The 25,051-nt window shown below is 40.6% G+C and overlaps 1 protein-coding gene across 1 annotated transcript in view; it reads right to left on the bottom strand.

Moving 5' to 3' along the window:
- CTDSPL (CTD small phosphatase like) overlaps positions 1-25,051 on the bottom strand; it is a 115,425-nt gene that overhangs the window by 27,004 nt on the left and 63,370 nt on the right. The window contains exon 2 of the mRNA XM_069475538.1: positions 6,525-6,679. Coding sequence (XP_069331639.1) covers positions 6,525-6,679 — 155 coding nt within the window. The remainder of the gene's footprint in view (positions 1-6,524; positions 6,680-25,051) is intronic.

Raw genomic sequence — 25,051 nt, 5'->3', positions numbered from 1 at the left:
GGTCCAGGCTATAGCTGTGATGGTGGCAGTGGCTGCTACCCCAAGCCACTGTTGCAGAAACAGCTTTAACTGGAAGGCTCCAAATTCTCATTTGTCCAGGGCAAAGTAAATATGCAGCGTGGATGGAACCCTAGAGGTCACCTGTCCTATCCAGCCCATGGTGTCCCCTCTTCCTCCAGTATGCAGAGTTTGGAGAGGCAGGGACACTCAAGGACTCAACAGTAGAGTGGGGCCTAGAATCTGCTTCTACAACTGCTGGGCCTGGGCTTTGTGTTCTGTGTGTCCTGATCAAGCTCAATGCAAGGGGCAGAGGGTCCCCTCTGGGAATCAGCTGCCGGACTCTGACACGGCTCTTTCACTGGGAACGGGTCTCACAGATGGAATAGTCCCATGTTATGTAAATAATGCATCATCCCCACTTCAGATTAACGAAGTTAATTCTTTAAAAAGCCATTTTGACAAATGTTGACAGAAGGAAGTCCAGGAATGAACACCAACTCCAAGAGGAACTGCCTTTAAAGGCCTTTACTCCCTGATAGACACAGCTGGGTACCTGAGGAAACCTTCCAGGAGTGCGATGCTATTTCCTCATGTCACCTAGATAGATGCTATTTTTAAATAACTTTTAAACAGCAGCGATTCTCTTCTCTTTTTCCTCTTCTACAGGCCTAGGGTACAAATTATGTTCCTTTCACTAACAGCAATTCTCTCCCTAAGTGACTTTTAAATTGAGAGAGGGAGGGTATGAGGCTAGCACACTGAGAGCAGATATCAGGATCTGGGGCTGGGATGTAGATTACAGCGGAATCTCATCACACATATTCCACTGATATATTTGTCCACACCAACGTAGAATAAGATTTAATATCTGGCAAGGCAAGTTGTCTTTCATTATTTTCTTTCTAAAAATTTCTTAGCTATTCTTTGACATTTTGTTCCTTATAAACTTAAGTCTTTCTGTCTAGAAACAGTGCATTCCTCCATAAACCACCATATCAAAATCTTTTAATGATTCTGATAAATTTTCTACAGGGGCTTTTGGGTTTTCTATGTAAACAATCATGTCGTCTGTAAATAAGACTAGGTTTGTGTCTTTTCCATATTTATCCCAATCGTTTCATTTTCTTGTCTTATTCTGTTAGCCAGAAACTACCAATGATTTTCCTATGTTGTTTGCTATTTATTTTTAGAAGATAGCTTTTTATCACGTTTAAACAGTTTTCTTGTTTGGCTGCATTATGACTATATATAAAGGTTTATGGGCTATTATATACTTCATATATTTTGTCATTATGAAACATCCCTCTTTAACCTATTTAATGCTTTTGACCTATCCTGAATTCTGCTTTGTCTGATATTACTATTGCCACTCTTGCTTTCTGTTTGATCTGCCTTGCATATTTTACCCATCTCTTTATTTTCCACCTTCTGCTTTCACTGTATGCTAGATGTTGTGTCAGAAACTATTATTTGCCTACTCTAATTGTCATTAGCACTGTTTACCAAATAATCCCAGTTTTCTTTCTGGATACGTGGTAGGATTATACTTCCATGCCCCTTGAAGTTAGGTGTGGTCATGTGACTTACTTTGGCCAAGAAAATATAAGTTAAAATGAGGCATGTTACTTCTGAGTAAAAACTTTAAGAGCCAGTGTAAGCTGAGCACAGTGGCTCACACCTGTAATTCTAGCGACTCAGAGGCTGAGACAGGAGGATTGCCTGAGCTCAGAAATTTGAGACCAGCCTGGGTACCATGTGAGATACCATCTCTAAATAAGTTTTTAAAAATTAGCTAGCTGAGATGGGAGAATCTCTTAAGCCCAGGAGTTCAGGCTGAAGTGAACTATGATCATACCACTGAACTCCTGCTTGGGTGGCAGAGTGAGACCCTGTCTTTAAAGTAATAATAATAAAAATAATAAAAAGAACCAGTGTGGTTTATCACATTGCCTTTTTTCTGCTGTGACAATCATGGAAGCAAAGAGATGGGGCCTTCCTCAGTCTAGGTCCATGGATAAGGATAAGATAGTTATACCATCCAATACAGTAGCTACTTAGTCACGTGTGGCCATTGAGTACATGAAATGTGGCTAGTGCAAATTAAGATGTGCTATAATGCAAAATACACACCAGACTCTGAGGAACTAGTTAGACGAAACGAATATAAATTATCTCATTAGAATTTTTTCTTTTGATATGTTGCATATAGTTGGTTAAATAAAATATATTATTAAAATTAACTTTACCTATCTTTAAAATATTTTTATAAATGTGGCTACTAGAAAAATTTAAGTTATATATGTGACTCACATTCTGTTTCTATTGGATAGTGCCACGGAACAGAAGGCTCTGCCAACCCATTATAAACAAGTAGCATGAGTGAAAAATAAACTTTTATTGTTTTAAGTCTCTGAGGTTTTGAGGTTGTTACTGAACCATAACAAAACCCATACTGATGAGTACATCTGCTTATTAGTCATTTTTCTCTCCTTTGTGAAAGAGCTCTGATTTTATTGCCAGCAGGAATACGCTGGGCTAAATTCTTCCCTTTCATGCCTCCCTTGTTGCTGTAGGGTAGTCTGTGATAAAGTTCTGGCCAATAAGGTGTAAGCAGAAATCTCTTAGGGTTTTCTGTGAAAGCATTTTATCCCACAAGAGAGATATACATGGCTAGTGCCACCCCTCCTGGTCTTTTCCACTTAAAGGTAGATTAAGATGTTTGAAACTTGAGACTTTGAGATCACAAATAAGCATGAGGATGAAGGCAAATACGCCAAGTGTGGCAGAACAGAGATGGAAAGACACAGAACAGAAGGAGGCTGGGTTCCTGATGGCAGCATCATGCATCTAAACCAATCCCAGCAACTGCCTGGCACGGGCTTTTCATAGAGAAAAATAATCCCCTGTTTGTTTAAGCTATTGTTTGTCAGTTTTCTTTTACTTGCAGCCAAAATCATTCCTATCTGATGACAGGTATATTCTTGGAAACAGCATACATCTGAATTTGTCAAGCCAATCTGATACAGTCTTGGTCTTTTGTTAGGAGAATCTGGTTCATTTAAACTTGGTCTTATGCCTACTCTTTGTTATGTTTACTATTTGTTATCTGTTATTTGTTCTTTTTCCCTTTCCTTAATTTTGATGGCCTGTTCACATTTCTGTTTATTTCTCCTTTTTCCCTCTGTGAATTTTGAGGATCTATTTTCCAGTTGTGCCAATTGTTACAGTTCTATTCCTAACAGTCATATTTCTGCATTTTAATAATTCAGTCTCACCCAGTTTTTTATTTTTTGCCCCGTCTCTGAATCATTACATATCTGAAAATGTACTACTTTTTCCTCAATAGATAAATGGTATCTTGGTCACATGTAGAATTTTGGGTTTCTAATTTTTTCTCTCAGTAGCTGTAAACATTTTCTCATAGTCTTCTGGCTTTAATACTGCTGATGAGAAGTCCGATACTAATATAATTGTTTTCTTCGAAAATAATTTATTTTGGTAGCTTGTAAGATTAGATTTCCGAATCTCAGTAGCAAGTATCCAGGCCTGTGCCCCTACCTGCCCCACTAATCCTGTTGCAGACTGGCGAGCACTGTCAACCTGTGGGCTGAAGCTTTGTTTTCAGCTCAAGAAAAACGTCTTCTACTACTTTTTCTCTTTGTATTTGCACAATGGGTCTCCTAGATCCCTTTTCCTCCTCTCACAATTACCATCTTTGTGAATAGTAAGATATTTCTTCCACTTGCTTTTCCAGAACATTAATTCAGTTCTCAGTAGTGACCATTCTTGTTCTCCTTTTTTTGTTTGTTTACTAAATTTTTATATTTAGAAATCATGGCTGGGCGCGGTGGCTCACACCTATAATCCTAGCACTCTGGTAGGTTGAGGCGGGAGGATCGCTCGAGGTCAGGAGTTCAAGACCAGCCTGAGCAATATTGAGACGCCCCTCTCTACTAAAAATAGAGAGAAATTAGTTGGACAACTAAAAATATAGAAAAAATTAGCCGGGCATGGTGGCGCATGCCTGTAGTCCCAGCTACTCGGGAGGCTGAGGCAGAAGGATTGCTTAAGCCCAGGAGTTTGAGGTTGCTGTGAGCTAGGCTGATGCCACGGCACTCTAGCCCAAGCAACAGAGCAAGACTCTGTCTCAGAAAGAAAGAAAGAAAGAAAGAAAGAAAGAAAGAAAGAAAGAAAGAAAGAAAGAATCCATGAAGTTTTTTAAAGTTCCAAATGTTACTTTTGTACTCATAATTCATTTGATGCATTGTCCGTTAAAGTTCTCTTCAATCTCTTCCATTAGTTTTACCTCAGTAGGGGTCTCGTTCCAGTTTTTCAACTTGGACTTTCTTGGCTGAGGCTGTATTTTTCTTTGCTCACACACGGCTGTGTGCTCCCTGAGGTCTGTGCAGTTCAGTCCACCAGGCTCTCTGGAAGTGGCAAGTGAGGGCATACGGAAAGGCCCAGCAAGGAGTACTGTTCTCATGGCCCATCAGAGCCCAAGTTGACAAACCACAAAGAGATGAAGAAAGCCTCTCAACGACTGGCTCCTTTAGGGCACAAGAACTAAAGCAATCCAGCTCCCCAGGGCAGCCCCTGCAAGGACCACACATGTCAAGTGGGCAGTGCAGGCCCTTTCCAAGGGAGCCCAGAGGCTCCTGCTGGCTGGCTGACCTCATGCGACTATACATTTCAAGCTTTAGTCTGAAGACTCTAGGAGAGACAAGTATTCTCTTCTGTTGGCGGTTCCCTGCTTCTCACTGAGTTCCAGAAGGAGAGAATCCTGTGCTTGCTCTCTTCCCTGGAGATGTCAGGAAAACAGGGGGCCTTGATGCACTTTCCCAACTCCACCAGCAGGCCACATGGGTTTATCCAGAGAGAGAATTTTAACGATCAGAGCCACGTGCTCGGGCTGTCTTCCCAGAATGCTCTTCTTTACATTCATATGTACTTTTAAAATAACTTTATTTTTTCTATCATAAAAGTAATTTATTTTATGAAAATTAGGAAAGAAAAAAGCACAAAGGAAAGGAGAAAATCCTATATACAATCCTACTAGTATGAGATAACATCCTCATATTTTGGCATGTGTCCTTCTAGTCTTATAAATTCGTGTGTGTGTGTCTGTGTGTGTGTGACAAAGAGAAAGACTATACATACTTATGAATATGCTCAACCTGTGATATTTTAGCCTGCTTTTTATTAAATGATATATTGTGAACATTTCTTTATATCAGTAATATTTATGACAAGTCATTTTGAAGGGCTATATGTTACTTGACTATACGGTTATTCTACGTTTTTTTAACCAATTGCTTATTGCTGAATATCACGCTACTTATAATTTGGCAATATTATAGTCTATGCTGGATGGCATCATGGTTAAATCTTTTCACATTCATAATTATGTTCATAAAGTAGAATTGCATGCATCAACAAATGGGGCTATTTTTAAGGTTTTAACATCATATTGCCAAATTTTCCTCCAGAAAGATGTAATCAATTAATGTTCTTGCCAATAACCTATTTACATCCTCTACCTTCTCTCCTACTACCTTATGCCAAACCCAAATATTATCTTTAAAAATATCTTTGATAATTTGACAGATGGAAAAGGGTATCTCATTATTTAGTTCACATTTCTTTGACGACTAGTCATGTTGAACATTTTTTCATATGTTTATATGTGCAAGATTTTTCATATTTTTTTCATATGTTTGATCAACTGTATTTCTTATTTTGTGAATTACCTGTTCATGTCTTTTGCTCATGTTATTTGGGACATAAAGTTTTATGGGACATAAAGTTTTATGGGACAAGTTTTATATGGGACAAAAGTTTTATGACTTTTGTGTCTTCAATCTCAACTGTCTTCATGATGAATAATCCTCTTTGCCTTTTTCAGTGATTTTTAACTGAAATTCTATTTTAACTGCAATTAATATTGTAACCCCTATTTTCTTTCTGCTTATACTTGTATGATGCCTGTTTGTTCATCTTTACTTACACTTTTAACTGTTCTGAGTCACTTTGTTTCAGATGTGTTTGCTAGACAGCATGTGGGTGGATTTTGGTTTTTGATCTCTTGTGACAAAATTTTTTTGTGACTTTTTAAAATTTGATAGATACAAAAGAATATGTATCACGTGTTTTTTATTAAACAAGGTAGTTAAACTCAATTATATTTATTGTCAGCTCTCCTCCATGCCTGTTTCTCTTTTTGTCTTTCCATTTCTGTATCTGCTACTGGTTCTTTAACTATTTCATACATTCAACTTCCCAAGAGAGAATGTTACGAAAAAGTGAAGTGACTCTTATAACTCCTACCAAACATGTTCTTTCGTTGTTAAATGGGAAGGACTGGGAGAGCCTTTTATCTAAAAAGATTACATTTTTTGTAATTTCAAATCTTTAAGTACATGGCTGCACACATACTGTCACATGCTCTTATCAGGGATGTTCGTCAAGGATGGGACAGACCTGCGCTGCTGTGGTCTCAGTGAGCGCAGCTCCCCACCAGCACTGACCTTCTGGAGCCCACCATTCTCCTCCACCAGCGGCGGAAGCACACTGGGGCTGCTGGGCGGAGGGGCCTCCACATTGTAATCACGGAAGCAGCAGAAGAAGGAGCTGAGGATGCTGCGGCTCCTCTGCTTCTTTAAGCTGACATTGCACTGCGAGGCTGAAAGAGAAACAGAGCACACTGTGGCCAACTGCAGCATGTACTGGTAGTTAGTTGTAACGCAATGTAAAATTCGAATGTGTGGTTGCCTCCCAGATCCCTGATTTCAGGGGGCCTGCTCAGGAGGAGAGGATGAGGGGCCCCCTGGAAGTTACGCTAAAGGAATGTTAATCCCCTGCAAATCCTAGGGGCCAGCTGGTCCATGGAGTCTAATCCCACTGGCTGGACAGAACCCCTCTGACCTCAGCCCAGCAGGGGCTGCTCGCTCATTAACTGACCCGTCCTCAGGGTCAGTCACCATCTGCATTCCTGGACCCAGCAGATGGTATTCCCAGCCCACACTGCACACTACTGCAAAATAGTACTGCAAAATAAACATCTTCTCAGGCACAAATCAGACTTGAGACTCCCTAACAAGCATCTCTCCATTACGAGTACCAAGAAAGAGTTGCTTTGAATGTAGGTTTTTGGACACTCCCTGCTCACTACGGAAATGTCTAACTTTGTGGGTTAAGAAGTAAGATATGCAAGGGCACAAAGGAAGCCCCTTCTTAAACTCCACCATTTGTCAAGAAGTTGATGGGGGACTGGACCCACAGAGCTCAGGGATGAAGGTTTCCATTACACTTAAAACACAACAGCAGGAGATGTGGGATGGAGAGCATGTGCTTCCGCCCAAGCAGGGCTAGCCAGGGCACAGCCGTCTCCATGAATCCAGGGCACAAATGAAGGCACTGGAGGGAGTGACGGATCCTTTCTGTTTATTCAGGGCTCAAGACAAGCTGCCACAAGTCAGAAATAAAAGGCAAAAATCGGTACAGATGAAAAACACCCCTCAGGGAATGACTGACAACTTAGAGGGGTAGGAGCTTTGCCTGGGAATGCAGCCAGGGCTGTCCCACCACATACCACGTCTGGGTGGGTCAGCAGTGCTCTGAGGAGAGGCCACAGGCAAGGGACCATGTTTGGGTTAATGGGAAAATTGCCAATGCAGGAAATGATTTAAGTCCGCATAACTATTCAAGTTTATCTCTCTCAAAAAGCAATTCTGGCACAATTCCTCTTTTTGTGTACTTATAAGTGATTTGTACAGTACCTTTCCTCCCAAGAGATCACAAAACCTTTGCTAAAAGTTTTGGGGTTCTCCTCTGCCAGCAGCAAAACCAAATGTATTCAGATGGAAATTCTGAAAAAGGACTGAAATGCTGTTTTTGATAGAACAATTAGCTGGGTGTAGTGGTGCATGCCTATAGTCCCAGCTACTTGGGAGGCTGAGGCTGCAGGATTGCTCAAGCCCAGGAGTTTGAGGTTGCAGTGAGCTATGATGACGCTACTGCACTCTAGCCTGGTAAACAGAATAAGACCCTGTCTCAAAAAAAAAAAAAAAAAAAAAGGAAGCTGTTTTTTCAGCAACCCCATAGATATGATATGGATGGTTTCTAGCCTAGGTTTGGGCAAATGGCCCAGTAAGTGTGAATTTAAGATCCTCACTCACTAAAGATGAGCTTTAGAACCGTAAGTCCCTGGGAAAGCTGGCTGTTTGTATCTTCCCCATGAATCCTTGGATGCATGTCACAGAGCACCAGTCATCTCATTCAGGTCCCCAAAGGCAGGCCAGGCCAGAGCAGCCATGGGGACTACCAGCCATGGAGACCTTCTGAGTGGCAGTGGTGGGAAGACATAATGACCACTGTTTTCTAAGGGCCAACCCTCGAGGTTCCAACACTTCACATACCTCATCTCACATAATCCTCACGGCTACCCAAGGAGATAGGTGTTACTGCTTCCATCTTACCGCTGAGAAAATAAAACCAGTAATTGCTTGTGCCAGGATTCAAACCCAAGTGGGCCTGCTTCCAAAGTGTGTGATTTCCCCATGTGCCATGCTGAAGACAATCTTGAAACAATTTAGGTCAGCTTATGAAGGAGGGAGCATGCCAACTGGGGGGAAAAGCATTGCAATAAACTTGTACTTAATATAAATGATTGGCTAAACCGTTTCACTGTTACTCTGGGTGTTTTAACTTTTATGCCACACTCAAGTAATTTATCCAGGGGGAAAAAAAAATCTAACTTTTCCCTTGCTGATAGCACATTTCTCTGCAAGCAAATACGATGTTTGTTCAAGTCTCAGAGACACTGAGCAGCCTGCAAAAAGTACCTTCCCAGATCCCTTTTTCATCCTTGGATCACACACATCTTCCCCATAACAAACTAGCTAACTCATTAACAAACTAACTTATACACTAAAAAAATTCCTAAACCTGGAACTAGTAAGCTACTTGTAATTTCCACCACATGATTACTTAATATATAGAAGCTACAGACAGAGCTGTGGGAGTCAGTAAATTGCTTAGCTGAGTCACTGGGAGGCCTGCACGCCCCTGGCAGGGGGTAATGGCAGCTTACTCAGGCTCTCCCTTCTTTGTACCAGGAGATGAAATAGCCCAGGCAGCCTCACTTCCACAGTTGTGGGAGGTTCTAGGCCTCTTCCTGTTAAATAAGGTTAGCTCTAGGGCTCGCAGGAACCTCTGCGAGGCTCAGGGACTTTCTAATTTTCTAATCACTCTTGGACCGGTCTGGGACTCTAAAATCAGGCCAGGCAAGGAAGTAGAAGGATTTCCTCAGGACCAGCATTGTTAGCCTCGAGACTCTCCGTGTTCACTTGTTCCTGAACAGGGCCCAAAACGTGCACCCTCTGGTCCAGTGACCCTACTGCCTTCCAGCCCAGCTGCTACCTCTCCCCCAGCTAAAATCTGGAAGGCCCTTGATTTGCTCATAATCTGGTAAAAGAGTTTTGGTTGATAAATGAAATTAAAATCCATAGTTTAATGGACAAATGTTTACATGATAAAATAGATCAAAAAGCTAGACATAGAATAGTATATCTGATTTAATCATATGTAAGCAAAGAAAGAAAGATTATAATTGAGAAAACAGTGGCTATAAACATGCCAAAATGTTAACAGTAATTGTCAGACTATGGATGTTCACATTTCTTCTATATTTCCCCAATGCTTTATGGTAATTGCTCTGATAATGGGGGGAAAGTAAACAGTCTAGTGAAACTTTCAGTAACTGTGTGAAGTTCAGGAGAAACCATATCCTACTCTAACCCTAAACCTTCAGACTTATTCCTATGCTTCTTCCTGCCAAGCCTGTGAAGCAAACCACGCTCCAGTGGTGTTAAGCCTTGCAGGAAGTCCATGTGACTACTGGCACGGCCCACAGCCACTCCTGCCTACAATGTCACCAAGAGAGAACATACCCACCAACCTCAACACCAGACGAGGCTCATGTGAAAAGAAGGTACCAAACAAGTATCTCTTCCCTGGCACAATGCTCCCATCGGTTTTCTCATCTGGCAGCCCGGCCCGACCACTCACCCTCCCTGCACACACAAGTGCGGTCCGGATGCTTCTCTGTTCTCCACCAGGACTTTGGCTCGCACCACCTTTCCTCGCTTGTGCCTTTAAATGTTTCCACTGATAAGACATACATGAGAGGCCTCCCAGTGGCCCAGGTATCCAGGAACAAGGCCTCTTACGATATTAAAGGTAGTTTAATGCATACATCTCCGTGTTACAATCGTTTTAAGAAATTACTTTGGAGTAACTTTCAATATCACTCTAAGACATTTCATAAAAATTTTCATTTTTTATCAGACTTAGGAGGCAGAAGTCATCACAAGTCATTTCAAAGTTTCTTGTTGCTTTTCCCCGGCAACCTTCCGCTCCTGCCCATATCCAGCACCTGCCCACCCTACTCCCCAGTTTCCTCCATGGTAGACCCCTCATCACACTGACATCCCTCCCTCACACCTCCTCCCCCTGTACCCCCACTTCTCAGAGCATTCCCATTCTTCAGGGCCTGGCTCAAAGCCAACTTCTCCCAGGAAGCCTTTGCCACAGCCTCAGTGGAGGTGATTTGTTCCTTGGTCACTGAACTCCCAAATGAACGTGTGTATGACTGAGCTATGTCTTCAGCTCATACCTCTCCTAACTTTCAGGCCAATTTATCCACCTGTCTGCTGGACATCTCCTCTGGATGCACCCCCACCAAGCATGTCTAAATGGGGCTCCCCGTCTCCCCTCTGCGCCAGGGTACCCATCTAATCTAGACATCTATTCCCTCCTCTCATTGACTTGCTGGTTCTCACATCCTAACCAGTTCTTAAATCTGTCCCCAGTAACCCCTTGCCCCTGCCCTCTCCTGGCTGAGATCTTCATCATTTTGCCCCTGGGCCACTACAACAGCTTTTTGACTTGTCTCCCTGCTGCCAGTTTTGCATCCCACAATTAATTCCTCACATGAGCCACCTAGGTAAAGCTCATCAAGTTAGTATAATACAATGAGTGGTGGTTACCAGTGTGGGCTCGAATGCCAACTTGAATGCTGGCTCAATCAGCAATAATATGAGACCTGGGTCAAGCATATGACTATTTTTTTGCCTCAGTTTCCTTACCTGTAAAATGGGGAAAATAAAGGTCCTGATCTTACAGGTTTGCTGTGAGAATTAAATGAGTTGTTATAAAGCACTCAGAACAGTGCCTAGCACAGGGTAAGCACTCCATAAATGCTAGCTTTTATTATTGTCATTATTCTCCTAAGAGCTTTTGCTTGATAAAGAAGTGGGGGTTCTACAGGCAAACCCTAGATCGAAGGCTGGATTCTGTTGGCATACTTTTTTTTCCCCTGGCATCTGACAACTAGGAGACATAACTTACTATATCAGATTTGGTTACATAAACTGTAATTGAGAAAGCAAAACTAGAAAAATCTCAGGAAGTGATTCTACTCAATTGCTCTAAAAATTGGACGTGGAGATGGGGAAGGAAATGGGAGAGGCTGAGTGTCCAAATGAGCTCTGCTGGGGCTGTTTTCCCTTAGAACAAGCACAATGCTTTCACGTGGAGGGGAGGAAGCATACACTTTCCCTCCCCCACCAGCTTACGCAGTTACCTCGGGGGCTGTAGCTTAGCTCTCTCCTCTGCTAAGCATCGTGCCTGCCCAGTCTGCATCTGATCCCGGGGACTCTTTGCTCCAAGTTGTATACCAAAAAGGAGCATTGAGGAGGACCCCAAGAGGAGGCTACCAGGCCCAGTGTAGTCTTCCCTGCCAGCTCCCTTAATAGGCTGTTACATGCTGCCATTTGCCCAAGGCAGCTCAGCGCAGGCCTGGCAGAAGAGCCACCTCTTTCTCTTCCTAAGCCCTGCTAATGAAGACATCCCGTGGCTGGTCCCAGCACACACAGACGGTTGAGACATGGGTATAGATACCCCATAGGGCGAGTAAAGGGAGATCCTTGGCAGAGGCAGATGAAGTGATCCTAAGACTTAACTTTCTCCATTTCCCTGAGCAGACCTAGGTGGAGCAGAAATCCTGTGGACAGCTGTGAAGAGCTAGAGATGTTGGGCATGGGCCTCACCCATGGCCCCTGTGTATCACTGGAGGGGTGGTGTTAGACTGAGGAAAACAGGCACCTGGCTCTGTTTGCCTGGATATGCCCTGGAGCTAATGCTTCTGCCTAGGGCCCTAGACTTGGTATCATTATAGCCCAGCAAATAAAGGCCTACTCATATGCATTTCCCTCTTTCTCCCCCAGGTCTGGTACTTCCCATCTGCCAGCAGCAGGCTTACAGAGGGCCTATGAATGGGGAGGCCTCCAAATACCTCCGTGGTCTCTCAGGGCAGACTACTGGCCTGGAAGCAAGAACCAGTATCTTCAAAGCACCAGTTGGAGAATGTAACAGATACCTGATACTTTTTGCCTGCCAGAATCTATCACCCTTCTTTCTGGCAAAAGTTCCTCAATTTTCCTCTGGGGAACCATTCTCACCCCACCAAAGTTCAGTCCATTATCAAAGCCTGGCCAATCAGAGCTACATGACTGGCTTAGGGATGGGCTTGTAACCCACCCAGGGCCAAGGAGAGTCTGTCCCAGGATTCATGTGAGAGCTATGGGAAGAGATGCCCTCTTTTTGCTACGTTTCCTAAGATGGTAGGAAGGGAGCCTGGAGCTACCAGAGCCATCTTTGCACCCAGTGAGAAGCACCTACTTGGGCCAGAAGCCAAAACTGTGAGAAAAGTAGCTGAGATACAGAGAGAGACAGATCTCTGGTGACACTGTCTGAAGATTTGCTTTTATTAAAACCAGACCCTTCTGGAATTTCCAGTTATGTAAGACACAAATTCCCCTTTACTCCTAAGCCAATATAATTGGGTTTATGTTATTTGCAATGGAAAGGATTATCTCTGAAAACATAAGCTCCTATGCTAGGCAGCATAGAAACACTGATGAACAACACAGGCAGGGTGCCGGCCTCATGAAGCTCACGTGTAGTGGGAGAGACATTTGAACGAGCACTCTGGTACAGAATGAGTCTTGTTAGGATGGGGCAGGGCAGGGCACCCTTGGGGCCCAAAGAAGGGCACATAGTCTAGACTGGGGACTATGAAGAGGGCTACAAAAATGGCTTCTTGGTAGAAGTGTCTTCTAAGCTGGGCTGAGAGTTTCATAAAATTGTTCTGGTAGAGAGAGAGGGGAGGGGAGAAACAGCAACGTGCAAAGGGCTGGATGTGAGAGAGAACATGAAGCATTTGAGAACTCACAGAAGTGGCGAGGAGTGTGAGATGGGTGATAACAGCAAGGGCCTTGTAAACCATGGTGATGAGTTTGGATCTGATTCTATGGAAAAGGGGAGGGGCAGGATCAGAGCTGTACCATGAATGTCACCGTTTCACTTCTGTAATTGGAATTACTGAGTTTAAATTTTAAATTAAGACTAATGCAGGCTATTAACCTGCAGCAAAGATCCAAAGTATTTGCAAATCAAACATCTGGGCCATTTAAGAGCCTGGAGTGGAATTTCTTAATTAGGAATCGACTTTAAATACAAGACACATGGAAAAAATATGGGCTTTGGAGTTACATTTGGGTTCAAGACCTAGCCATGCCACTTGTTAGCTGGTATGACTTCACCTAAGCAGAGACAGTAATATGAGAATAATAATACCTACTCCATAGGACTGTTGTATGGATACAGAAAAATATGTATATTCGTGTGAGAGGAAATCTACAGCAACTTAAAATATAACAAAGAATTACATTTGGTTTAGGTATAGTTCAGGGTCTCACTATGAACACCGAGAATTTAGCTTGAATCCAGACATCTGTCCTCAAAAAAACAGCCTGAGAAAACACGTAGGCAGACCCTTTTTGGTTTTGATTATGTGAATTCTAAACTTAGAACATTAAGGAGCTCTTTAAAACTTTACCTTCTATTCAGTAAAGGTTTCTCTGTATAATAATGACAATGATAGAAACTAAACAAACAAAAAGCAGTTTCACATGTGAGGCTTAAAACAAACCCTAGGACTCATGCCTTTTCTAGGAAATTGCATATTAAATATGGTTAGGAAGAAAGTACTGTAATTAAAATCACAGAATCTCCAGGCAAAGTCCACCGAGGCTGACAGTGGGGTTTGGTCCTTCAGTGGTCCAAGAGGACTTCTCTAAAGAGCATGTGAACAGAGCTACTAAACTGTGTTTATGCCAACAGATAGAAAGCACAAGTGGTTCCACAACCAGTTTGTATGCACAGGCTGAAGGGGCATTTCTGTCTGAGATAGGGTCTTGTTCTATAGCCTGGGCTAGAGTGCAGTGGCATCATCATAGCTCACTGCAACTCAAACTCCTGGGCTGAAGCAACCCTTCTGCCTCAGCCTCCCGAGTAGCTGGGACTACAGGCACACACCGCACCCAGCTAATTTTTAAATTTTTTGTAGAGACGGGGATCTCACTATGTTGCTCAGGCTGATGTCCAATGCCTAGCCTCAAGTGATCCTCTCGGCTTGGCCTCCCAAAATGCTAGGATTACAGAGCCCCTGTGTCCAGCCTGAAGGGGCATTTCTGATTGTCCTCTTATACTTCCTGACCTAACTGGTTCCCCTCAGTATCTAGAAATTGAAATGTTGACCCCAAACAGCCAGCATTTCTTAGTTTGTGTGATATGTGCTCATTCCACATAAATACCAACCTTCTACAATTCTTTCCTTCTGATCTGCTTTAGATTCAAGATGTGGGGAGGCTTTGGAACTGTCCTTAACCTGGCTTCAGGACCCAAACCTCTGGGGTCTGCACTGGTTCGGAGCCTCACATACTCACTTCCCTGAGCATACCCCCTGCCCCCCCCCCACAGCTTTCATCTGTCCTTATGGTTGGTATGATCTAAAACTCCCTGTGCCCCACTCCCCTCCCTACACAATCAAAAAAGTATTCAGGATAAAGATCTGAGTAGCTCGAATCTAGGTGGAAATGTTTGCTACTCACTACAAATCCATCCCTAGTCATTCAGGTTTCTCCCCAAATGAAGAAATTGCATCTTGGTAGCTACAGAAAACAAAGAAAGCTTGCCTTTAATTTCTACGGCTCCAAGCCAGCCTCTCATGGTATAAATTTGCCAGCACAGGGGCCAGATCACCAAAGACCCAGCACAATGTAATTTTCAGAAGAAAACTGACTCAACACTGACAGATTCTTTGCATGACCAAACTTTCCTCAGACTCCTGAGTCTTCTCCTAGGTCCATCTGTGCACTTCCCTGTAAAATCCAAATTTAGCAAGAACCCTGCTAAGTCAGTTTCACAAGAATCTCTCATCCTCCGTATCTGAGTACTCTTGATATTTAATTGGATTCCTCACCCTTCACCACCTCCCAGGTAAAGTCTGATCCACCCTGGCCTGTCTTCATCAAGAATCCTGTTAGGTCGTGTCTTAGTCTGTTTTGTGTTGCTATAACAGAATACTTGAGACTGGGTAATTTATAAAGAAAAGATGTTTATTTAGTTCACAGTTCTGGCAGTTGAGATGTCCAAGATCAGGCAGCTCATCTGGTGAGGGTCTTGTGCTGCTTCAATTCATGGTGGAAAGCAGAAGGGGAAGCAGGTGTGTGCAAAAAGAGAGCGAACACAAGGAGTCGTCTCACTTCCTAATAACCCACTCTCAAGGCAAACTAATCCCGTCCTGAAAGAGCAAGAACTCACTCCTGCTAAATGGCATTAATTGATGCAAGAGGGATCTGCTCCCATGACCCAAACACCTCCCATTAGGCCCTACCCCGCAACACTGCTGCAATTAAACTTCAACGTGAGCGCTGGCAAGGACAAACCATATCCAAACCATGGGAGTTGGTTTAGCCAGAATTTCCCCTTACGCCTGATGTTTCCTCTTGGTAACCTTCTATCCACTGACCCCCACCCTACTCCTCGGCTGTAAGTTCTCACTGTCCATGCTGCATTCTGAATTAAGCCTGGTTCTATATTGAGGTCTCTTCCCCTCTACTGCAATGGTCTTGAATAAAATCTGTTCTTGCTGTTTTAACAACTGCCCAGCTCTGGTTTTCTCCGAGAGTACACCAAGTCTACTGTTAATGTGTCAAAGCACCAAAAACCTGCCCTCAAATTTAGCTTCTTTCTTGTCACAAGACCAGAATTAAGACAGGAATCCATAGCAGATTTATACTGTCGAGGTATTTACAGCAGAACATAAAAAATATGCCCTGTACCAAGCATCGGTGGGGACATCAATGCTGTTGAGGCTACAAAACTGAACACTGAAATTGACCAAGTTAAGGTGATTTCTTCACACATGGGAATGTCAGAGCCATTACAACCCTGAAGAGACCATACAGCTGAATTCACAACTACGTTCTTATGGAAAAAGCTAAACACCTTTTTCTTAGGGGGGAAAGGGAGCCTTCTTCCTAAAGGCCGACATTTAAATGAATGCACCATTTCTTCTCCTCTAGAATTGGTCTGCAATCTCTGGAATGCATCCCAGGGCCCGTGGTTTGGAATGGGTGTCTAACAGGAAATTCTGGGCAGTCTATGCATACATTACATTCCTTTCCCACCCTGAAAGAGTGGTCAACAAACACAACTTTCCTCTGTTTGAATAAAAGGGGGAGTGTTGAGAGTGGGGAGAGGCCAGGGCACGGACTGCGCAGAGTTCAAAAGCAGATGTGGCTGCTGAGAATCTAAACATCCTTTTCTCCTAGAAAAAAGACTTAGTCACTAAGAGAGTTACCTTTTGAGATATCCAGTCAGCCCCTATTCTATTTCCATGTGATAAATTTCCCCAAGGAATTCTACCAGACACTCTATAAAAGAAACCTATCTTTGTAAGCTCATTTTCCTACTGCAGGCTGTACTGGCAATAGTCCCTCCATCAGTGAGAAACCAAAGGAAGGAGCAAGGCTGAAGGCTAAACACTGGGCAGGAAGAATTCTGACCTCATCTTCCACGATGGCAGATGTGTTTCCCCATCCACTGATGGCTTGTAACAGCCCACGTTTGTTGAGTGTCTCGTTTGTGCCCCTGACATAAATCATCTCTGGTCTTCACAGCATGCAGTGCTGCCATGGCCACTCCATTTTCTGATGAGAAAACGGAGACTTGCAGTAGATGGTCTTAACTATGCATCAAAGGTGCTGGGGTTAAAAGCCAGAATGGCCTGACTCTGGGGCTCCCAGCTCTCCTGCCACCCCTCCCTGCCTCTGCCCCGGCACTCTTCTGGGTTTGGGTCTTATTTCCAGGGAGAAGCTCTGAATCTGAGGTCCTGTGCTGCCTTCCTTCACTCCAAATTCTACACATTTGAAAACTCCAGAATGAACCAATAATACTCACAGATGCCTTATTCGATGAAGCCAGACACAGGGGTTTGTCCCACCATGCCCCAAATGTACCCAGGCCATCGACCTCTCAGTAATGCAGCTTCTTGATAGCCCCTCTGCTGAGAATGCCCTTCCTTGTCTCAGTACTCCCCTAAGCCCCTGTGACCAAGGCCACATAGCTCCTAAGTAGCAGGGCTGGAGATAAGCCAGGTTTTTGTGAGTCTAGAATTTAAACTCTTAACCATCACTATATAGAGTCTGTTTTTCACATCAAGAGCCAAAATAAGTAATGGAACAAAGGATTTAAACAGCTAATGCACTTCAGAGGAAGCAGAGGTTAAAATTTAACAGTAATCAAATAAAAGAAGGTTTAAACAACAAGGCCCAGTTTTGTGCCTATTAAATGAACAGAAATGATAAAAACACATAGCCAGTGGCAGTGAGGTTTTGATGGCACAGGCCCATTCATTCACATGTGGCTGGTAAATCTATAAACTGGAATCATCCATTTGAAAAGCAGTTGAGTAACGTGTCAAAGACCATGAATGCAAACAATATGAATGCTCAACAGAGTAGGAATGGTTAACTAAATCAGCACATACCAACTAGAAAGAATACTGAGCAGCCACAGAGATGATCATTATGAAGACACATGGCTAAGTGTTTGCAGTCAGTATTAGATGAAGCATCTCAGACACCTGCATGTACACCCTGTGTCTGTAACTCTGTAACGTGTATCTGTTCAAGTTCCTTCAGGGGTACAGGGACCTTATCTATCTTGTTCATGTCTGAGTCCCTAGCACCTAGAAACATGCTGGTATAAAACAGGCCTGTAATAATAAATGCTTATGGAATGAATGAACGTGTGGACAGAAACACAAAACAATGAAACTGACTGATATATTCAAAAGGAATAGCTCCTATGATCCCTCAAGAGCTGCTCAGTTCAAACTGCACTACTTTCCTGGGAACCCTGTTGTCCACAGCCAGCCTCTCTCCTGCAAGTAGTTTTTACCTGTATCACCCACTTATGGCCAACCCCCCATCTGGGGAACTCACAGCTCCCTGCTACTTTTAGCTAAGATGGTAACTCCTGCTTCCTATAAAATAATTAGTGCAAGTTTTCAGGACAGACTGTGTAAAATACACCAACATGTTAAGCACAGTTAACTCTGGATCACAGGATTAGAGTGGTTATTATTTTTCTTTATACTTTTCTATCATTTCTAAATGTCTACAATCTATATCATGTTTATTATAGGAAAAATCTAGTAAATATTCAAAATGTTTGTTTCTACTTAATAAAATATACGTGAGCATTTTCCCACATCATCAGATGTCCTTCTACAACCTTATTCTGATTGGTTCTATTATATTCTACTGTATAGATATACACTGTGCCCTAATTAAACTAACTTTGGACATTTATGTTGTTTCCCTAAAAAATATATGTCATAACAAATACTGTAATTTGTTTGTAATAGCAATGCTGGTTGTCCATCAGTATGGGACCGGTAAGACAAAATATATCTACAGTGTGGAATATTATACAGCTGTTAAAAAGGATGCAGCTCCACATGTACTCATAATCGTTAACACCTATCTTATGTAAGATGTGCCAGGCACTGTTATTTACATACTTTACACTGTACTTTACATACATTTACTCATTGAATACTTATGATAATCCTATGCCTAGGAGGTAGGGACTATCATTATAATCATTTTATAGATGAAGAAACGAAGACCCAGAGAAGTTAAGAAACCTGCCCAAGATAACATAGCTAGTAAACAGTAGAGTTTGTTCACACCCAAGTGGTCTGTGCTCTCAACCTGTGCACTATATTGCCTATTGATAATGGAGCACACATGAGATACAGTGTATGAGGAAAACAAGGTACAGACAGTAGCATGCTATGTGCATCTAGCATGCTACCATAACCTGTAAACACTAAATTAAATAAACAAAATAAAAAACACATGTATGTGTATATTCTTATATGTACAAAGAGTATTTCTGGAAATATTTATAAGTAACTGGTTGCCCTGTAGGAGAGAAATTGGGAAAATAGAGGACAGAATGGGAGGGAGAGGAAGGAGAACAATTTTCCCCTCTATTCCCTTTTGTATTCTTTGAATTTTGTATCATGTATTAAAATAATAATTCTGTATCATGCATTATCTTAAGTAAAAATTTAAAACACCCAAAATAATACTGCAGTGAGCATCAGTGTACATAATATTTACGTGCACACTGGATTATCCCCTTAGAAGGAATTCCTAGAAGCGTAATGGCTGGGACCGAAGTCTTTGGAAAACAGGTCACGCCACTTGATACCTAGGGACAATCTGCCACCTAGGAAGGCAGTGCCAATGTGCACTCCCACCCATGGGGTGTTCCACTAAAGCTGTGCCCACAGGAACACCGATGCCAAGACAGAGATTTAAACAGCCTTCACCAGTCTGAAAGGTGAAAACCGCAACTCACTGTTGCTTCGATTTGCATTTCTTTGATTGCCATCCAAGTTCAGCAATCTCTTGCATGCTTTTTTTTTTTTTTTTTTTGCAGTATAGAAGACTTTATTTATTTTTAGTTACAAAAGTGCTCATTATAAAATCATGTCACACAGAAATATACAAAGTTTAATAGAATGGAAGTATCCTCCTTCTTCCCCTTTTGCATGCTTTTTGGCCATTTCCATTAATACTTCTTTTGAGAACTGTATTTATATATATTTTTTGCATATTTTTCTATTTTTTTTCTCTGATTTGTAAGAGTTCATTGGTCACACATTAGAGATGTAGCCCCTTGACTGTTCTGTATGTTGGAAATAATGTCTCAGTTTGTTTTGGGCCTTTAACTTTTGTTTACAGCAGTTATGGATGTGTAGAAGTTTTAAGTTTTTAGGAAGTCAAATCTAACAATCTTTGCATTTTAATGGTTCCTTCCATTCAAATATGATACACTTACTATCTACTTATATTTTCTTCTAGTAAACATCTTTTAAAATAAACATTTAATGATTTGGGATTTATTCTGGTACACAGTAGGATATATGAATCTACTCTTTTCCTCTGAAAGTTTAATCAAACATCCTAATATTTATTAAATAATTCATCCTTATACACTGATTTGGGTATTCTGTTTTATTCTATTCTATCCCATTCGATTCGATTCCATTCCCCTGCTTGTGCCAGTAAAACATAGCTTTGCTACTATAGATTTGTTGTTTTACATTTAATAGTACCAGTCCCCTTTTATTTTTATTTCAAAAATTTCTTGGCTAGTCTAACCCTTTATACTTTCAGATGAATGTCAGAGTCATTTTATCAAGTTCTAAAAAAATACCACTGGGATTTAGTTGCATTAGACTCATAAAATATGTATTTACTTATTCTAGTTAATTCTATTTAAAGCAATTAAATAAAGGTTAAAATGAAAAAGCAAAAAAAAAAAAATCTATTTGTTATATCTTAGGCCTAAAAACTGTGCCAAGAGTAAGAGTAGCCTTGTTTATCAGCCTAAAATAGATTACTATTCTTACAAAATGTTTCATGTAAGCCCTGTGGTAACCACAAAAAACATACCTATAGAAGATAAACAAAAGAAAATGAGAAAGGGTCTTTTACTTTTGTTTATAGTAGTTAAGGATGTGCAGAAGTTTTAAGTTTTTAGGAAGTCAAATCTAACAATCTTTTCATTTTAAAGGTTCCTTCTCACTCTAATATGATATACTTACTATCTACTTAAGTTTTCTTCTGGTAAATATCTTTTAAAGTAAACATCAAAGCATGTCACTCTAAAAAATTAATGAAGCACAAAGGAAGATAGAAAGTGAGGAAAGAAGGGAAAAGAACTACAAGATAGAAAACAATTACCAAAATGGTAATATTAAGTCTTTCCTATCAATAATTACTCTAAGCATAAATGGATTAAACTCCCCAATCAAAAGACATAAAGTGGCTGAATGGAGGAAAAAAAGCAAGATCCAATTATATGCTGTCTAAAAGAGACTCCTTAGATTTAAGGAAATGCACAGACTAAAAGTGAAAGGACAGAAAAAGATATCCCATGCAAATGGTACCAAACAGAGCAGGATGGCCATACTTATATCAGACAAAATAGACTTTAAGTCAGAAGCTGTCATAAGAGACAAAGGACATTATATAATGATAAAAGGGTCAACTTCCCAGGAAGATATACAAATATTAGAACACCAAAATATATGAAGCAAACACTGATAGAACTGAAGAGAGAAATAGAGAGCAACACAATAATAGATTTCAAAACCCCATTTTCAATAATGGATAGAACATCCAGATAGAAGATCAATAAAGAAACAGAAACCTTGAGTGACACTACTGAGACCCAAATGGATCTAAGAGACACATACAGAACATTCCATCCAACAACAGTAGAATACACAGTCTTCTCAAGCATCTGCAGAACATCCTCCAGGATAGATCACATGGTAAATCACAAAACAACCCTTAAAAAATTTAAGAACATTGAAATTGTACCAAGTATCTTTTCTGACCAAAATGGAATGAAACTAGAAATCCACAGAAGGAAAACCGGAAAATTCACAAATATGTGGAAATTAAACAACACATTCTTGAACAGCCAATGGGTCAAAGGAGAAATCAAAAGGAAAATTAGAAAATATCTTAAAACAACCTAAAACAAAAACACAGTACCAACACTTAGGGGATGTAGCAAAAGCGATATAGATTGAGTATCCCTTATCAGAAATGCTTGGGACCAGAAGTGTTTCAGATTTTGGAATATGTGCATTATAACAGTTGAGCATCCCTAATCTGCAAACTGAAATCAGAAATGTTCCATGAGTATTTCCTTTGAGGATCACGGTCGTGCTCACAAAAGTTTCAGGGTTTGGAGCATTTCGGATTGTGGATTTTTGGATTAGGGATGTTCAACCTGTGCTAAGAGAGCTGTTTACAGCAGTAAATCCCTACATTAAAAAAGAAGAAAGATATCAAATAAACAACCTAACTTTAACCTTCTTTAACCAAATTAAGCCCAAAGTTAGCAGAAGAAAGGAAATAATAAACATAAAAGTAGAAATTAATGAAATAGAGAGTAGAAAAAGAAAAAAAATCAATGAAACTGAGGTTTTTTTTTGAAAAGATCAATGCAATTGAAAACTTTTAGCTAGACTAAGAACAAAAGACTCAAAGTCAGAAATGAAAGAGAAGACATTATAACTGATGACATAAAAATAAAAAAAAGATTATAGGAGACAAATTAAGCCCAAAGTTAGCAGAAGAAAGGAAATAATAAACATAAAAGTAGAAATTAATGAAATAGAGAGTAGAAAAAGAAAAAAAATCAATGAAACTGAGGTTTTTTTTGAAAAGATCAATGCAATTGAAAACTTTTAGCTAGACTAAGAACAAAAGACTCAAAGTCAGAAATGAAAGAGAAGACATTATAACTGATGACATAAAAATAAAAAAAAGATTATAGGAGACTACCAGGTGGAACAACTACATGCCAACAAATTGGATAATCCAGAAGAAAAAGATATATTCCTAGACATATACAACCTACTGAGACTGAATCATGAAGAAACAGAAAATTTAAACAGAACTATAACTGGCAAGGAAATTAAATCAATAATAAAAAAACCTTCCAACAAAGAAAAGCTCAGGACCAGATGGCTTCACTGCAGAATTCTAAAAAGCACCTAAAGAAGAATGAATGCCCATTCTTTTCAAACTTTTCCAAAAAATTGAAGAGGAGGGAACACTTCCTAACTCATTCTATGAGGCCAGCATTACCCTCATACCAAAGTCAGACAAAGATACTACAAGAAAAGAAAACTACAGGCCAAGATCCCTGTATTAGTCTGTTTTGAGTTGCTATAAAGGAAATACCTGAGTCTGGGTAATTTATAAAGAAAAGAGGTTTATGTGGCTCACAATTCTGCAGACTGTACAAACATGGCACCAACATCTGCTTCTGGTGAAGGCTTCAGAGAGCTTCCAATCGACAGAAGGCAAAAGGGCAGGTGTGTCACATGGTGAGAGAAGGAGCAAGATAGGGAGGAGGTGGTGTTAGACTCCTTTAAACAATCAGTTCCCCGTGAACTAATAAATCGAGAAGTCATTCATTATCACTCGGAGGGCACCAAGCCATTCATGAGGGATCCACCTCCACGACCAAAACACCTCCAACCAGGCTCCATCTCCAACACTGGGGATCAAATTTCAACATGAGATTTGGAGAGGCCAAACATCTAAACCATATCAATTTCCAATGAACATAGATGCAAAAGTTCTCAACCAAATACTAGGAAACTGCATTCAATAGCACATTGAAAGGATCACACACCATGACCAAGTGGGATTTATCCATGGGATGGCAGGATGGTTCAATACACAAAAATCAATCAACACAGTATACCACATTAACAGAAAGGATAGAAAAAACATGATCATCTCAGTAGAGGCAGAAAAAACATTTGTGACAGAATTCAATAGCTTTTCATGATAAAAACACTCAACAAACTAGGAATAGAAGGAAGCTACCTCAACATAATAAAGGCCCACAGCTAACATCATACCCAACGGGGGAAAACTGGAAGCTCACATATGGCTCTAAGGTCAGAAGCAAGGCAAGGATGCCCATTCTTGCCACTTCTACTTAACACGTTACATACTAATAAGTCCTAGTAATAAGTCTAACCTTCGGCAAGAAAAAGAAATAAAAGGCATCCAAATCAGAAAGGAAGAAATAAAATTATTGCAAATGACATGATCTTATATGTAGAAAACCCTAAAGATTACACAAAAAAGATATTGGGAATAAATGAATTTAGCCAAGTTACAAAATCAACATACAAAAATCAGTTGTGTTTCTATACACTAACAAGGAACAATCTGAAAAGGAAATTTTAAAAAATTTCATTTATAAGAGCATTAAAAAGAATAAAATACTCAAGAATAAACTTAACTAAGGAAGTAAAAGACTTGTACACTGAAAACTAAAAAACACTACTGAAAGAAATTAAAGACCTAAATAAATGGAAAGACATCCTGTGTTCATTGAGAGGAAGACTTAATATTGTTAAAATATCCATACTATCCAAAGCAATCTACAGATTCAGTGCAATTTCTATCAAAATCCGAGTGGCATTTTTTTTTGAGGAATAAAAAAAATAATCCTAAAATTCATATGGAGCCACAAAGGACCCTGAATAGCCAAAACAATCATGAGAAAGAACAACAAAGCTGGAGGCCTCATACTTCCTGACTTTAAAACTTATTGCAAAGCTATGGTAATTAAAACAGTATGGTACTGGCATAAAGACAGACATGTAGACCAGTAGAACAGAATAGAGAGCTCAGGCCCATAAGCTCTAATGATCTTTGACAAGGGTGCCAAGACTACATAATGGGGAAAGGACAGTCTCTTCAACAAATGGTGATGGGAAAATACAAATAACTGAAACTGGACTCTTATCGCACATCATACGCAAAAATCAATTCAAAATGGATTAAAGACTTAAACATAAGACCTGAAATTATAAAACACTTAGTAGAAAACATCCAGAAAAAAACATGGGGGAAAGCTTTATAACACTGGTCTTAGCAATGATTTCTTAAATATGACACGAAAACCATAAGCAACAAAAGCAAAAATAGACAAGTGGTACTACATCAAACTAAAAAGCTTC

This window comes from Eulemur rufifrons, chromosome 7 (genome assembly GCF_041146395.1).
Source record: "Eulemur rufifrons isolate Redbay chromosome 7, OSU_ERuf_1, whole genome shotgun sequence".
Taxonomy (NCBI): Eukaryota; Metazoa; Chordata; class Mammalia; order Primates; family Lemuridae; genus Eulemur; species Eulemur rufifrons.
Note: the sequence above shows the minus strand (reverse complement) of the source record. Positions and strands in the feature narration are given on the sequence as shown.